The sequence below is a fragment of the Hydra vulgaris genome, chromosome 10 (assembly GCF_038396675.1).
Source record: "Hydra vulgaris chromosome 10, alternate assembly HydraT2T_AEP".
Classification (NCBI taxonomy): domain Eukaryota; kingdom Metazoa; phylum Cnidaria; class Hydrozoa; order Anthoathecata; family Hydridae; genus Hydra; species Hydra vulgaris.
In genome coordinates, this window is record NC_088929.1 from 9,072,439 (window position 1) to 9,088,866 (window position 16,428).

General features: G+C 30.1%; 1 protein-coding gene across 3 annotated transcripts in view; it reads right to left on the reverse strand.

Moving 5' to 3' along the window:
* LOC136085772 (uncharacterized) overlaps nt 1-16,428 on the reverse strand; it is a 57,539-nt gene that overhangs the window by 10,757 nt on the left and 30,354 nt on the right. For 2 of the 3 annotated variants that reach the window (XM_065807206.1, XM_065807205.1), the window contains exon 6: nt 12,665-12,792. In XM_065807206.1, the coding sequence (XP_065663278.1) occupies nt 12,665-12,792 (128 nt within the window). Of the gene's footprint in view, nt 1-12,093; nt 12,467-12,664; nt 12,793-16,428 lie in introns of all 3 variants that reach the window. The other variant, XR_010641164.1, reaches the window with a different exon arrangement.

Genomic DNA, 16,428 nt, shown 5'->3' on the forward strand with positions numbered 1-16,428 from the left:
TTTTTCATCATTCCTGTTATATAAATCTGTTTAAGTTTTAACACAAAGTTTAACGTGCCACATTTGATGCAAATGAAAAATTTACAATACTTTTAGAACATCATTTTAGCTGCTAAAAAAAGAACAGACTGAATCTACACTTTAATCTAAATTATGAACTTAATTAGTAAGTGTATACACATCATGAATTGATCAATGTGTAGCTGATAACAAAACCAACTGTATATGTTCAAATAAGAATGCTACTGGATTAAGAAAGCGTTTCAGTTTTACGAGGCTTATTCGAATACGTGAAACATTGTTTGGTGTTTTTCAAATTTGCCTATTTTAAACAGAAAAAATAACAAGTACCGTTACTGTGTTATCTATATTATATAGACATATATAACTATATAGTTAAATATAGTTATTGAAGTATATAGATAAGTTTTCCTGCAATGTCGCATTTTTTTCTAAACAACATGTTCTGAAGAATTGGTTTTAATTGGTAGTAATCAAGCTTTCACTGCATGAAATTTTGCGACTTGAAAAAATGCGATTTCACTACAAATGGTAGATCTAATGATAAAAGTTGTTACTAGTATATTTCAAATAAGAAAACAATAACAATCAACGTTGCATTTTTTTCTAAACAACAGGTTCTGAAGAATTGGTTTTAATTGGTAGTAATCAAACTTCTTACTAGGAAAAAGCTCTTTAGCTTGCTGATATTCCAGTAGTTTCTAAATCTCTGTTGCAATTTTGATATTGATACATAAATAGTAAATTGGTTTAGTTAGGTTTCCTAAAATTTCATCCTTTTTTAAAGTTATTAAGTTTTACTATAGTAGCCAATTGCTAAAATACAAAAATGATATACTAAAAACTTGGAACATAATAAAAGAGGTTATAGGTAAAAAAGATATGAGTATTTGTCGTTTAACAAAAAAACTAATTATAAATGATTTTGAAATTATTAACGACGCAATAATTGCTTATTAGTTTAACCATGCATTTGTTAGCACAGGTCCAAGTATTTTTTTACATCACTTTTTTTGGCGCTAGTCAAAGCCGTCATATATATGTCTTAAAGACATCTTCAGAAAAACTGTAAACCACTTTGAGTTTTTGTAAGACGTCTTTAGCACGTCTATTTTTTGACAATTAAAACTTTAAATGATTCTTAAAATCATCCTTAAAAAGACTGTTTCGGCTTCAAAATATTTTTATCTTTTTACACTATATAGTATATAGCAGTCAGTCATAACAAATACAAAATATGTTGTTTTGGTTAAATGTGAAAATAAGAAGTTGGTTTGTTTTGCTTCAAAATTTAATTAATTCAAGTGTATTATTGCTATCATCAAATAAAACATGTTAGATCTTGAAAATATGTTAGGTCAACAAAGTTATAGATGATTTAGATAAGTTGCATCTGTATGTTAAATTATAATTTCTAAAGTTAATAATTACCTAAATGTTACTATAATTTAAATTCAAGTATTTAATATTGTTTATTAAAAATGTGATGATTTATTATATTGGATATACTGTATAAGTAATAAAAAGCCTGATATTCAGTTAATGTGCAAGTTAAGCATACGTGGGTGAGGGGCTAGACTGTCCCTCACCCAAATCAGGGGGTCCTAACGAATTTAGGGACCCACTTGAAAATTTATGGGTTGTTTTATAATGTTAAAGACTTTTTTTTTAAACATTTAAAAAACATAAAAAATTTAGGCCTTTTAGAGAAAAGGGGGCAGGCTCTTAACCACTATACACAGCACTGCTTATGGAGAAAAACTTGTGTTCAATTAAATTTGACAGAAAATAAGGAGAGTAAGGAGAAACAGTCCACCAAGGTATTAAATGCATCTGGGTTTCATAAATTTAATGTCATATAACATTATTTAAATAACTTACTTTGATTGCAGTATGGCTCAAATAGTTAATGATGATGGTTTAACGGAAAGAAAAAGAGCATTTTTAACAGTTGAACTCCAAAATAACTTTGAACTACCCAATATTTTTGACAAATCAAGTAATGCGTTAAATATTAGGCATGATCTTAACAACGCATTAAAAAAAAGTTAAAAAAAAAGCACTTTTGTGAATGTAAACAAAAGACTGCGCGAGCAAGGTAAAGAATATACTGGTACTAAACTAGTTAATGGGGTTCCAAAAAAACTCAAAAAAATGCCAAAGAAAACTCAAAAAAATGCCAAAGAACTTACTTAAAGATGTGAAAGTACTATGTGATTTCAAAAAAAATCAGCAGTGTTGTGGCATTAATGACGAGACAAGACAACATATTTTAACCGAGTTCTGTCTACTTGATAAGTTTTTAATTGTATGAGTTTTGTTGATTCTTTAGAAAAATTGGAGTCTCATTACTGTCGAAAAGACACCAAAAGATTCTACCTAGTTGATGACTGGACATCTAAGGCTGAAACATTCAGGTACAATACACCTAGATTAAGGTTATATAGCTGTGGGGTCAATATATTCTTTTATACAAAGTTTAATTAAGTTTAGCGTCTTATTTGAACTTTCTGCTCTAATAATAATTCTGGTAATAAATAAATTTTATTCCAGTTGTTAAATTTATATATTTCAGTCGTTCTCAAACTTCTTTAAAGTACGAACGCGATTTGACTTTTATTCTTTATCTCAAAAAAAAAATTCTAAAAAAATTTTTTCTTTTTCCTAAATGCTGTTTTTGTTTTCAATGTTTTAAAAAATTTATGTGCGGAGGAAAAGGGTTTGATTATTGGTAATGCGTATGTACGAAGTGAGTGTGTTTGTGTGTGTGTGTGTGTTATAGTAGAGATGCAAGAATATTTATAACTTTTGATACAGTACTTCCTACATTTACTTCAATACAATGCATTTTTAATAATGCTATTGACAAAATATTTCGACGTTTGCTTAGAAAGAATTCATACTTAAGTTACTTGAAATTTGAGATTGGGGCTCAAAATGTTGCACCACGTTTTTTAAATTCTCAATATACTGTTGTAACTATAAAAATCATTATTACAACAGTACATTGAGTACAATAGTCACATGCTTGGCCTGGGCATTTACATTCGTAAGAATTCACCCATTTGTTATGAAACTAGGTTTGAAGCCACAGACTATTCTTTTGTGTGCTTTTGTTTAGCACCACTTCACTCTATCGCCTTTCTCTTTGCCCTATATATCGCTCTCCTTCATCTCAAGACTGCATTCTTTTTGATGTTATTTCTGATCATATTGACCAAACCCTCTCTTTTTATCCATCAGCTAATATTGTTATTGTTGGTGACTTAAATGCTCACCACTCTGAATGGCTTGGCTCTAGTGTCAGTGATTCTGCAGGCATCAAAGCCCACAACTTTTGCCTTTCTTAATCCCTAACTTAACTTAAAATAGTCAACTTTTCAACTCGCTTTCCAGACAACCTGAATCATTTACCTTCTCTACTCAACTTCTGTCTTGTTTCTGATCCTAGTCAGTGCTCAGTTTCTCCACATTCACCTTTAGGTGCTTCTGATCACAGTTTGATCTCTCTAAAACTAATATCTCATTCTTCTTCATTACCTGAATCCCCCTATTATCATACCTCTTACAACTACCTTAAAGCTGACTGGGATTCTTTCCATGATTTTCTTAGTGATGGCCCTTGGGTAGAAATCTTTCCTCTTCCTGTCGACGAATGTGCTTTTTACATAACTTCATGGATTCAGGCTGGCATGGAATCTTTTATTCCCTCTCAACAATCCCAGGTTAAACCACACTCTCCTCCATGGTTTTCCTCACACTGTGCTGCTGCGATTGCCAATCGAAACCGTTACTTCCATATCTATCAGCAAAACAATTCTCCAGAAAACAGATGTCTGTTAATTACTGCTAGAAACCATTGTAAAATGGTCTTGTCTAACGTCAATTCTCAGGTCATGAAACCTCGTATCTCATCTCAAAAGTTAGGCTCTCGTGACTTCTGAAGAATCTTTAATAGTATTAATAATAAGTGCAAATCTTTAATTCCACCTCTCTTGCATGGTTCAGACTTTGTTTTCTCACATCATCAGAGATTTGTTTTCCAGCCTGCTGGAAAGCGGCATCTGTTATCTCTATCTTCAAAAATTCTAAAGAATGATCTGATTTGTCTAACTACTGTCCCATTAGTATTCTTCCTATCATAAGCAATGTTTTCGAATCTTTAATTAACAAACACTTAGTTTCTCATCTTGAATCTAATAACTTACTTTCTGACCATCAATATGGATTTCGATCCTCTTTCTACAGCTGATTTGCTAACAGTAATAACCGATAGGTTTTATCGTGCATTAGATAAAGGTGGAGAGGTCAAGGCCATCGCTCTTGACATTTCAGAAGCTTTTGATAAAGTTTGGCATGCTGGTCTTCTCCATAAGCCTTCTTCTTATGGTGTATCTGGCAACATCTTTACGATTATTGAATCCTTCCTTTCCGATCGTAGTATAAAAGTTGTCCTGGATGGACAGCACTCTTCTTCTTATTCTGTAACTTCAGGGGTTCCTCAAGGTTCTATCCTTGGCCCTATACTCTTTTTAATTTACATTAACAATCTTCCAGATATTCTCGCAACTAAGGTAGCATTGTTTGCTGATGATACTACCATTTACTCTTGTTGTGATAAGAAACCAACACTCTCTGATTGCTTGGAAGGGGGTATTTGAGCTTGAAAAGGATCTCACTTCTGCTACAGCATGGGGCTCACAGTGGTTGGTGAACTTCAATACAGATAAAACTCAATTTTTTTCAACCAATCGTTATCGCAATAATTTAGATCTTCCTTTATTTATAAACGGTGATGTACTTGATGAGTCATCTACTCTTCATCCTCTAGGATTAACTCTTACTTCCAATCTTTCTTGGAAACCATATATAAAATCAGTTGAAAAATTAGCATCTGCTAAGGTTGCATCTCTTTATCTAGCTAGACACTTTCTTACTTCAGATTCTATTCTCTAACTCTATAAATCTCAAATCCGGCCTTGTATGGAATACTGTTGCCATAACTGGGGCGGATCTTCTAACGATGCCCTTTCTCTTTTAGACAAGGTGCAAAAACGCATTGTAAACATAGTTGGACCTGCTCTTGCAGCCAACCTCCAACCTTTATCACATCGTTGTAATGTTGCTTCTCTTTCTCTTTTCCACAAATACTATAATGGGTACTGCTCTAAAGAGCTAGCGTCTCTTGTGCCATCTACTTAAATTCATTCTCGTATTACTCGTCGTTCAATTAAGTCTCATCTTTTTTCTGTGACTGTTCCTAAGTGCTCCATAAAGGCTTATTCATCTAGTTTTTTTCCTCGAACATCAGCTCTTTGGAATTCGCTTCCTTCATCTTGCTTTCCTGATTCATATAATTTGCAATCCTTTAAGTCGTCCGTCAATCATTATCTTACTCTACAATCTTCATCTTTTCTCATCCAGTAACTTCCAACTTTAATTAGTGGTTGCTTGCAGCCTTGTTGGAAGCAAAGATGTTTAAAAAAAAACAAAAAATGCAATCTCAAAATAGATTTTGATAAAAAAAACGTTGCCTTTAATGAATTAGTTTACCCGATATTATTATTATATATATATATATATATATATATATATATATATATATATATATATATATATATATATATATATATATATATATATTGAAAGTTTTCTACATATATCGAAAGTTTTCTGATAGTTAAACATGAGCATTACTTGCAAAGTAACTTTTACTCTTAATTTGTATTTCTATGTAAATCCACAAGTTGAACAGTTACATTTTCCTATCCTACCCTGTTTTTCCAAAACTGAAAATCCTAATTATACAATCTATTATATACTTTTCGCAAAGTATTTCTGTTTCTATTTGTCACAAAATTAGTTATTTAGTAAAGTTTTTACTAAATTATTCTAAAATAATTAGGAGTTTTGTTGTATGTCAGTAAGTATTGCAAGCATAACTTTTGCATTTGATATGTTAAATTTGCTGTAACACGAAATACAATTCTGTGCAAAAGTCATTGTAACAGTAATATTTTTAAGGTTTTTTTCTATTTTCTTGTAGCGTTACAAATAAAAACGACTGAAAACAATTGATTTGGATTATTTTTTTATTGCAACTGTTCATACAATTTAAAATTACACAGTTTATTAATACTTTGTCTGCCCACCCCTTGATTTGATGACAAACTTGATCCTACGGGGCATAGAGCTAATCAAGTTCTGAACAGTAGCTGGTGAAATATCATTCCATATGTTCTGTAAATGGGCCCAAAGTGCATCCTTATTGCTAGGGTTTGCTCCTTGCAAGTGTTTAAACATTATTTTCCACAGGTGCTCTATGGGGTTGAGGTCTGGACTCTGGGCTGGCCAGTTCAGTACCCGTATATCATGATCCTCCAGATATGCCGTCACAAGCCTTGCTTTATGGCAAGGAGCATTGTCCTGTTGGAACAGGAACTCTTCTCCATTGTCAAAAAGCAAATTGGCTGATGGCAGCATACAGTTCTCGAGGACCCTGACATACTGGTGTTGATTCATGGTATCCTCACACCTGTACAACTGGCCAACCCCTGCCCAGGACATGCAACCCCAAACCATTATGGAACCTCCCCCGTGCTTAACTGTTGGAACAATGCACTGTGGGATGAACTTTTCCCCGGCTTTCCTTCTTACATAAGCCCTTTTAGCACCACAAAACATCTGGAATGAGCTTTCATCGCTCCACAACACCCTTTTCCACTCCTCAACACCCCAGTCCTTATGTCGTTGCGCAAAATCCAATCGAGCTTTCTTGTGGGCAACAGTCAAAAGAGGTTTCTTGGCCGCTACACAACCTTGTAGACCGGCCTTCAGGAGTCTCCTTCTGACTGTGCTTGTAGATATGTCCACTGCCGACTGTTTCCTGATGTCCGATGATGTCATTCGACGATTTTTCATACTCATACGAACTAACATCCGATCCTCTCTGACCGTGGTCTTCTTTGGCCGGCCGTCCCTGGTAAGATCGCGTACGGAGTTGGTTGCGGCATGCTTCTCACAATTCCAAATACAGTCAGGTAGTGGATTTTCATTATTTGTGCCACCTTCCGATACGAATATCCCTCCTTAGCCTTCGCCAACACCTCACATCTCTGTTCCATCGTCAACTTTCTATACGGAGTCATGTTTGAAAAATGTAAACAAAATTTTTAAATAATATAAAATAATAAAAAGAAGTAATAAGTATTAAAAGTGCAATAGTATAAATATAAAATACATAATAAATCATGTTATTACAATTGTTATTTTTACAGAATATGACAATTTTTAAATTTTATTGACCAAAAATTCCAATTTTGTTACATGAAATTAAAAAACAATTTTATGGGCTAAAAAAACCCAAAATCTCATGCTTTCCACATAAATCCATAAGTAAAATACTATAAAACTGCATAAAATGTCATTAAATTACAATTACTAAACTAAACAATAGTTTAGAAATAAATTTTAACATACCTGCTAAATCGCCAAAAATTGAAAATTCACCGATCGCCACGAGAAAACCCGATAAAAATGGATAAATATTAATAAAATAACACAAAATGTGTTTGAAAACAAAGTCAGCTGCTGAAGCAACCATTTAAATAAATAGTTATGAAGTATTCGCCAGATGGCAGGACCCTATGGCGTTTTAAATGCACTGTAAGCTTGTTTTCGACGCTGTTATAATGACTTTTGCACAGCACAGTATATCACTTTTGAATTACGGTCATTTCTTTAGAAAATATCAGCAACTTTTAATAAGTATAGATAAGTTTAATAAGTATAGATAACTTTTAATAAGTATAGATATATATATATATATATATATATATATATATATATATATATATATATATATATATATATATATATATATATATATACACTGCCTTTTATAATAACAGGCCTTGATATCACGCAACAAAGTTGTTTAACTTAAGGCCGATTTCTAATGCTGTATTACATTTTCATCTTTCAGGACGTTAACTTTGTTAGGTTAAAGACATTAAGATTGTAAGGTAATAATATTGTCAAACTAACGATAAGATATTTTAATAATTAAAATACCTTTAAAATGCTGTGTACCTCTTTGCAAGTCTATCACTCAACTACAACAAAAATATGAATTTATAAATTAAAAGATGGAGTGATGCTATCCCAAGAACTGGTTTTATTGTTTCTGACTATACAGCAGTTATGTCGAATGCATTGGCCAGATGATGTACCTTTTGAATGCAAATATGAGAAGCAACGTCCTTTAAACCAACCATCTGTTTTTAAAAATATTCTGCCTAGTTGTTTACCTACACCAGCAAGTAAAGTTAGAAAAACTGTTACTTCAAGCGATTTTCGAAACATTTTACAAGATGAGTTAAATGATTTTCTAAAAGAGGATGAACTTATATTTGACAATATTCAATCTTTGTCAAGTGATAACGATGTTATTGTTTTCCAGCTTAATAAAAGTTTATACATACAATCAAAAATATACAAACTTGGTGTTCCAATTAATTATTTTAGAAATTTTCGATTATTCATTTGTAGCTTACCATAATGGCACAACTTGTAATATTTCATCTTTAACTGTAAACAAATTAAAGTTAATAAAAACAAAATCAGCTTTATTTCAAGGAGTGAGATTTTTAAAAAATAAAGAAAGTTCGGATCAGTCAAATATTCTATTCGAGCACCTTAATGCTATGAGAAAAGTTAATGCTGGTGAAGTATTATATACTCCAGATATTTTATGTAGAGCATATAAGTATTTTGCAATGCGATGAAGTTTATATGATCGTTTGTATTTTGACTACAAGTTGCCAAGTATATGCACTTTAACATGAGTGATTTCAAAAATAAGCTTATTGGAGGAACTAAATTTCGTAAAAAGTATTTTATGAATTTAGATTTATTGAAAAGAACTTCTAATTATGAGGTTTATGTCAAAGCTTTATTACTTCACCAAAAATTTGCTTTGTTTGGTCAAGCAGTAAACTACCCTGAAAAGTTAGCTAAAAAAATTTTATTATTTATGATTAAATGTCTTTTTGGAGGTCCAGAATTTAGACACAGGCAATAATTACTGATAGTAACCGTGTAAATCAAAGGTTTTTTGAAATGTTCAAAACAGTTGATAGTAAAACATGGTTAACAATATCATGTATATATTTATTGTATGATTATGTACATTAAATATATACCTGATGTTGTTAACCATGTATATATTTAATGTACATAATCATACAATAAATGTTTCGTATAGACTTTAAGATGTTGTTAACATCTTAAAATCTATACGAAACAATTGGTTGACAGAAAAAACTGGAGAGCTTCAATTTTTGAACAATAAAGAACTGACTTTGGCTAAATGGAGTGGTTTAGAAACTTTATATAAATCTGAGTGCAATAGTGCAATAGTAAACTAATCTAAACTTACAGTTAAATCAGTTTATCCAAAACCAATAGAGAGACAATCTATAAAGTTTTATTTGTCTGTTTTTTTGCGAAAAAACAGTAGCTGCATGAAGAACGCATCCAGAGATTGAAAATAAAGCATTTGAAGGTATTGCTGCATTTATTGAAAAAATTAATTTTTTTGGAATATTGTTAATGTCAAAGCACAATTATGTGGAGAAATCCACTCAGTTGGTAATCAACAGTTACAACTGCAAGGAGATATTGCTGAACTGTCAAATTTTATGAAACCTATAGATAAGCTTGTAAAACAGCTTACGCTAGATACTAGCAATGCAACAGCGCATGCATGTTATGGCTTCATTGATATCGCAGAAACTTTGTTGAGTATTGGATCAAAATATGTCTTATCAGGTTGGTTTTTAACAGATACACTTGAAAAAGCTTTTTCTAAGCTTCGACAGGGATCTGGAGGTACTTACTTTATAAACGCTAAATCTGTAAGTGAAAAAATTAATATTCAACATAATAAATTGATTTACAACTTGACATTCCTGTTGATCGTATTTATGGTCATCGATGGTATCGATGGTCAAAAAGAACTGCTGGATAATATACATGATCTTGAAAGCTCATTAATTAAATCAACATTAGTGGCTATAAATTACATAGCTGGCTATGTGCAAAAAAGCGAAATAAAAATTTATGATGACACTACCAATTATTATTATAAATATGGAAGTTACCTGAATAGTCTAAATAGGCGGAGGCGGACTTGAAATTCCTTCTAATACTTTTGCAAATGGTCAATATTTTGTTTTTTGTTTTTTCAATTTTTTTATGCATTTTTGTTTTCGGCTTTCATGTATATCTACAAGTATATTTTTTTTTATTGACTTATTTGAATTCTGCACATAACCTTGATATAATTTCACAACATGTGGTTTTATTGTCACAGCACATGCAACCTACAGTTTTGTTAATAATTGGCTTTAATGTAAGGCAAAAATTCAAGTCTTTGGTCTTAAAAATGTTTGCATAGGCCTTGGGCTTGAAACTCTTACTCTTGGCCCTGGCCTTGTAACATGTGGCCTTGTCTTTGGCCTTGTAACTTTTGGCCTTGTTAACAACTCTATAAGAATCTATAGCATTTTTGAAGACTTTTCAAGAAACTTCTTTAGATATTTGTATAATCATGAAGAATTTTCCAGGATTAAATTTTCTGGAATTTCCAGTAGTAGTGAACCTCCTGATGATGTTTATTACTACATTAAATTCCTAAAAGCACCTGCAATTTAATTCAATTTTAGAAAATACATTTATAAGAATATAACATTTATAGAAAGTTAAGTGGACTTCATACGCAGGATGAGTCCACTTAACTTTCTATAAATGATATATTGTTATAAATATACAAGAATTTTATTTGATCTAAAGTTATTAGTAACAACTACAAGCTAACATAAAAAAATTCAAACAAATACCATCTTGGTAAATGACAAAAACATAAATAAAATTAATAAAGTATATATTATGATTTTATTTAGTATGCAACAATGTTTTGTTGCATATGCTATGTCATTATTAACAACATAAGTTATTCTCAGTCTATTTATCTTAATTAAAATTACTTGATTACTCACAAACTAAATCAAGTTATGATCAACGGTTTGTGTATGAATAATCGCTATTAATAAATGTTTAAATAATCGCTATTATTTAAACATTTGAACAATTTTACAAAAAACTTCAAATATTTAAAAAAACACAATCTACAATTTATGCACCCAAAAAACGCAGATAGTCCAAAAATGTATCTGGCAAAAATGCAGATAGTCCAATTTTGTTTTACGCGGAGATCGCAGATAAACCAATTTTGTTTTATACGGAGATAGCAGATAAAGCAATTTTAATTTCAGCAGAGATTGCAGATAGTCTGAATTTGCGCGGAGCCATCGATAAGTAAAGATCAAGATTATTTAATTTAAACGACTTTCAAATAGTTTGTCTTTTTTTCTTCTCAACAAAATACTTAACTTTTTGAGTTAATTAACTTTAATGATTGTTATATAAAGTTTTTTTGAAGAGATCGCTGTTTAAAGTCGTCGCTTATAAAATTTAGTTTTTTTATATAATTTTTACTTTTTTTAATTTACTTATAAAAAATCTTATATAATTAAATAATAAAAATAAAAATTTATACAACTTTCAATGATACTTTAATCAAAATCATTGGCTACTTTGTTTTGCTAATATAAAAACGTTAATAAAGATAAACGTGTTATTTATTTTCATCATAATTAAAAACCAATTTTTTCAGAGCATTTGTTAAAACCGTGGTTAAGTCGTCAAAATAAAATATTATTTGCGTTGTCATATAAAGACTTGAAATCGCACGCCTATATATATATATATATATATATATATATATATATATATATATATATATATATATATATATATATATATATATATATATATATATATATATATATATATATAAATTTATATATATATATATATAAATTTATATATATATATATATATAAATTTATATATATATATATATAAATTTATATATATATATATATAAAATGGGTCTAAACAATCTAAAGATCTTCAAAAGTTAGAGTTTAGAAGTTAAAGAACTCATACTTCTGTATCCAAATGATCTTAGTGAAGACGAATTTATTGATAAGTTCCGACACTTTTTGTCTGTTTGAGGCCATCTACTGACAAATGATTGGCCCTTAGATCTTCTGAATAGCATTTATGCAAAGGGATTTGAAGGAAATTTCCCCGAGACATGCATCTGTCTTCATATCTTTCTTACTTTGCCAGTATCTATGGCTGAAGAATAGAGACCTTTTAGCAAGTTAGCTCTCGTCAAGAACACTCTAAGAACTACCATGGGACAGGATCGTCTTAACAACTGCCTTATCCTTTCAATCAAAACAGATCTTCCGAAGAAAGTTAGTAAAAAGGTTGTAATTTCCATATCTTCGTATAACGCCAGAAAAACTTGATACTAAATTTAGAAAAGTTTTTCTTCTTTGTTGTGTTTAATTGTATATATATATATATATATATATATATATATATATATATATATATATATATATATATATATATATATATATATATATATATATATATATATAATAATTGCATTTAGAATTTGAAAATTTGATTAAAAAACAATGCAATTAAAAGGATAACAAAATACTTGTTTGGTTTCCCATAAACTGTCCATCTAAAAATGCAGAAACATAAAGGCTAGAATAAGCTATTCCAACAATATGATGCCATCTTTCTGCATTGTTTCCAGAAAATTGAACAACTCCAGAAAATCTTCTAAAAATAAAAATGTCAACTTGAAGGCCAAATCTGACTGATTTCGCTTTATTAAAGTTATGAAAACGTTTTATTTAGTTTTAGTGTGTGCGTTTAGGCAAGTAAGGCAGAAAAAAAAAATAGGTATAGAGAATATGTAATAAAACAATAAAAAAGTCTAAACTAAAAGTATCTGAAGAAGTGGTTCTAGAATCAAGTGTTGTGCAAGGTAAAAAAAAAGTGTTATGCAAGAATTGAGTTTACCAAAGGTTGAGTGTACCAACAATGCTGAAATTGAAGTAAAAGAAAAAAAAAATTATGTTAACACAAAATGTAGTAACAAGATTAATATATTGATAATTGTTAGAGTTCCAGAAAACTAAAAAGGCATCAAAAGTAGCCCAAACTCGGCAAAGTTTGAGAACTCCACTAACAACAGGGATTGCATCTTTAAAGATTAAACAAGTACGATATATACAGTATGATATAACTTCTGATAGTGTACGTTTTAAAAGTTCACAAAATACATTGCATAGAAAGAGCTAAAAAGATGTATAACTAAAAGTGTTCGCTGCATTGAAGGAAAACAAGTGACCACTTTAAGATATTTATAATTTGTAATTGTAAACGAGATTGTGTATCAGTTAGATTATGTCAGGGCAAGTTTAGGTAATTTAGAAAAATATAGCAAAGATGCAAAATTGTCACAAGAATTTCAGTGTCAAAATGTCAAAACTAAACAAATTTGGATAAAGTTTTTACAAGGTTACACAACAAAACTAAAAATAACTGGAAAAAAAAAAGACTATCAAACTATATTCATAGAAGAAAACAATGTTCTAGTCAGGGCGTGTTTTAAGATTTACTCTGCAAAAAAAAAAAATTCCTATAGTTGGCAAAACCCCTTTTTTTACAGCCCCACTAACTTCTTTAAAATCTCTTTACGACAGCCCTTGTTGTAGTGCAGAGTTACTAAGGCTATATGTGTCATGTTGCAATTTTGAATGAAGCGTTGCAGCACATTATTTACTGTTTAATTAAATTTTTTACGTAACAGTAAATGTTGTTTTAAAAAAAAATCATAAAAGTAATGTTACTTGTAAAGTTACATTTAGTATTTTATACAGTCTTGTTAACAACTTTTATGTGTTATTGCATGCAACATTTCTTTATGTCAAATGTAAACACTATAATGATAAATTAAGAATATATTTGTTTTGTAGTAAAGCTGTGACTGTATTAAAACAGCTAGTGCAATCTATACATTAAAACAGCGATCCGAAAAAATAAGTTGCCTTATTTATAGTTAATCTTTTGTAGGTGTTTGTCAAGTTTGTTTTTAAACTGATTTAAGCTGTGAGAGTTTACTATTTTCACCGGTAATTTATTCCATGCGGTTGCAACTCGATTAAAGAGATAATTTTGTCTAGAAGCACTTATAGTAAATTCAGCTTGGTATCTAAAGTTGTGTACACGTGTCTGAATCTGATTTTTTTGTATATATTTACGCTCTAAGAAACCGTATCCTTGTAACATTTACACTACCCGATGATTAAGAAATTTTATTAAGTCACCTTTTAAATGCCGAATTGAAAGATATATTAAATTTAAACTTACGAATCTTTCCTCATAAGTCACGTTTTTAAGAGGAGGGATCAGCTTAGTTGCTCATCTCTGTTCTCGTTCAAATATAGATGTATCTTCTTTAAGGCAAGGTAGTATAAAGATCTTTACACATCTGTTTATCTATATAACTAAAGGTTTATCATATCAAGTGCTCGATTTGCTTTAGACGCTGAGCTAATTGCGTTTTGTTTCCACTTAAGATTGGCGAGATATTAATACCGAGATATTAATACCAAGATATTAATACCTAGATATTATTACCTAGATCTTTTTCACATATAAACTTTCAAGTTATTAAACTGTCATTATTAGAATTGGGTATGACGTAATTGTGTTTTGGATTATTTTTCCCAATATGCATAGCATGTCACTTTTTACAGTTAAACTAAAAAAGCCATTTTTTTAACCACTTAAATGTCTTAATTAGATCATTTTGAAGAGCTGGTATAGAGTTGTTGTTGTATATTTAATTGATATTTTCAGTCTCATCAACAAATAATTTAGATGTGTTAGTTAGGTTTTTTGGTAAGTCATTAATATAGATGACAAAAAAAAGTGGATCTAATACAGAACCTTGTTGAGTACCACAAAAAACATCTTTCCAATAGGACTCTATTTGGTTAATTACTATTTTCTAGGAATGATTTGCGACAAGACGATTACAGTTTTACAATTAATTATTTTAATAATTAATAATTTTAATAATTATTATAAGACAATTACTGATAATTTCTTAATTTAAGCAAAAGTCTTTTGGGAGCAACAGTATCAAATGTTTTGGCAGAGTCAAGGTAAATGCTGATATCATAATTTTTATGCTAATATCATAATTTCTTAATTTAAGCAAAAGTCTCTAGTGAATAACAGTGTCAAATGTTTTGGCAAAGTTGAGGTAAATGATATCAGCTAATTTTTTGTTTACCATGCAAGTTGATAGAAGGTCGACAGTCTCTAACAAATTTGTTATACATGATTTTTAAGGAAAAAATCCATGTTGTTGCATATTAATCAGATTATTTATTAAGATTATTTCTTTGCGTATTATTGATTAAAATAGTCAACAGATAACTAACGTCAGCAAAATAGGTCTACAGTTTTTTGGCATAAGTTTATTACCTTTTTAGAAGATAGGAGTAAAATTTGCTTATTTTCAACAACTTTGCTAAGGATTTTTCAAAAATTAGTATAATTAGATATGTTAGTGACCTCAAGCATTCTTTAAGAATTCTAGGGTGAACCTTGTCACTGCCAATAAATTTATTTATATCTACATTATTCAAAAGTTCAAATATTTGGTTATATTTGAATAATACTTTACCTTTATCCATTGCTTTAGAAATGGATATATTTTTATCATAAATTTCAGGAATTAGATTTGTATCCTCTTTGACAAATACCGATTGAAATTGATTATTTAAGATATTAACAATATTAAAAAGCTCATCACAGATAAAATCATTTTTATTTTAAAATGATCGGATAAGGTTATTTGTGTTTTGCATGTTGTTGATATATTGATATAGAAGCTTTGGGCTTTGTTTTGTTCTGGAAACTAGGTTTTTTTCTAATTCATTTTTTGCGTACTTTGCCCCTCGTTTGATAGTTTTTTTAGCACTTTATAATCATTAATTTTGTCTTTTTGCTCCCACCTACTGGCACAACTGAAGTAAAAATTATTTTTCTTTTCTTCCAGTGAGATTGACAATATGTTTGTTGGACCATGGGTTAACGGAAGGATGTCTAACGTAATACGATATAAATTAAAAGCAAATTTTCGGCATTGTTTTGGAACTTAAACTATTGTAAGCTATTGAAAGAACCAACATCCAAGTCAGTACTAGATGACTATCATTACAGTCTCCAAGAATCAGATTATACTTAAAGTTGCCCCAATTGTTTTGTTCAGAAAAAAACAAATCAAGAGTTTCTGTGATGGTGCAACCTTGTATTTAAAAAGTTGGTGCGTCAACGTGTTGAGTTAGAAAACGATCCTCAACTATATTTAGAAATGCGTGGTCTGGTAATCCCTTT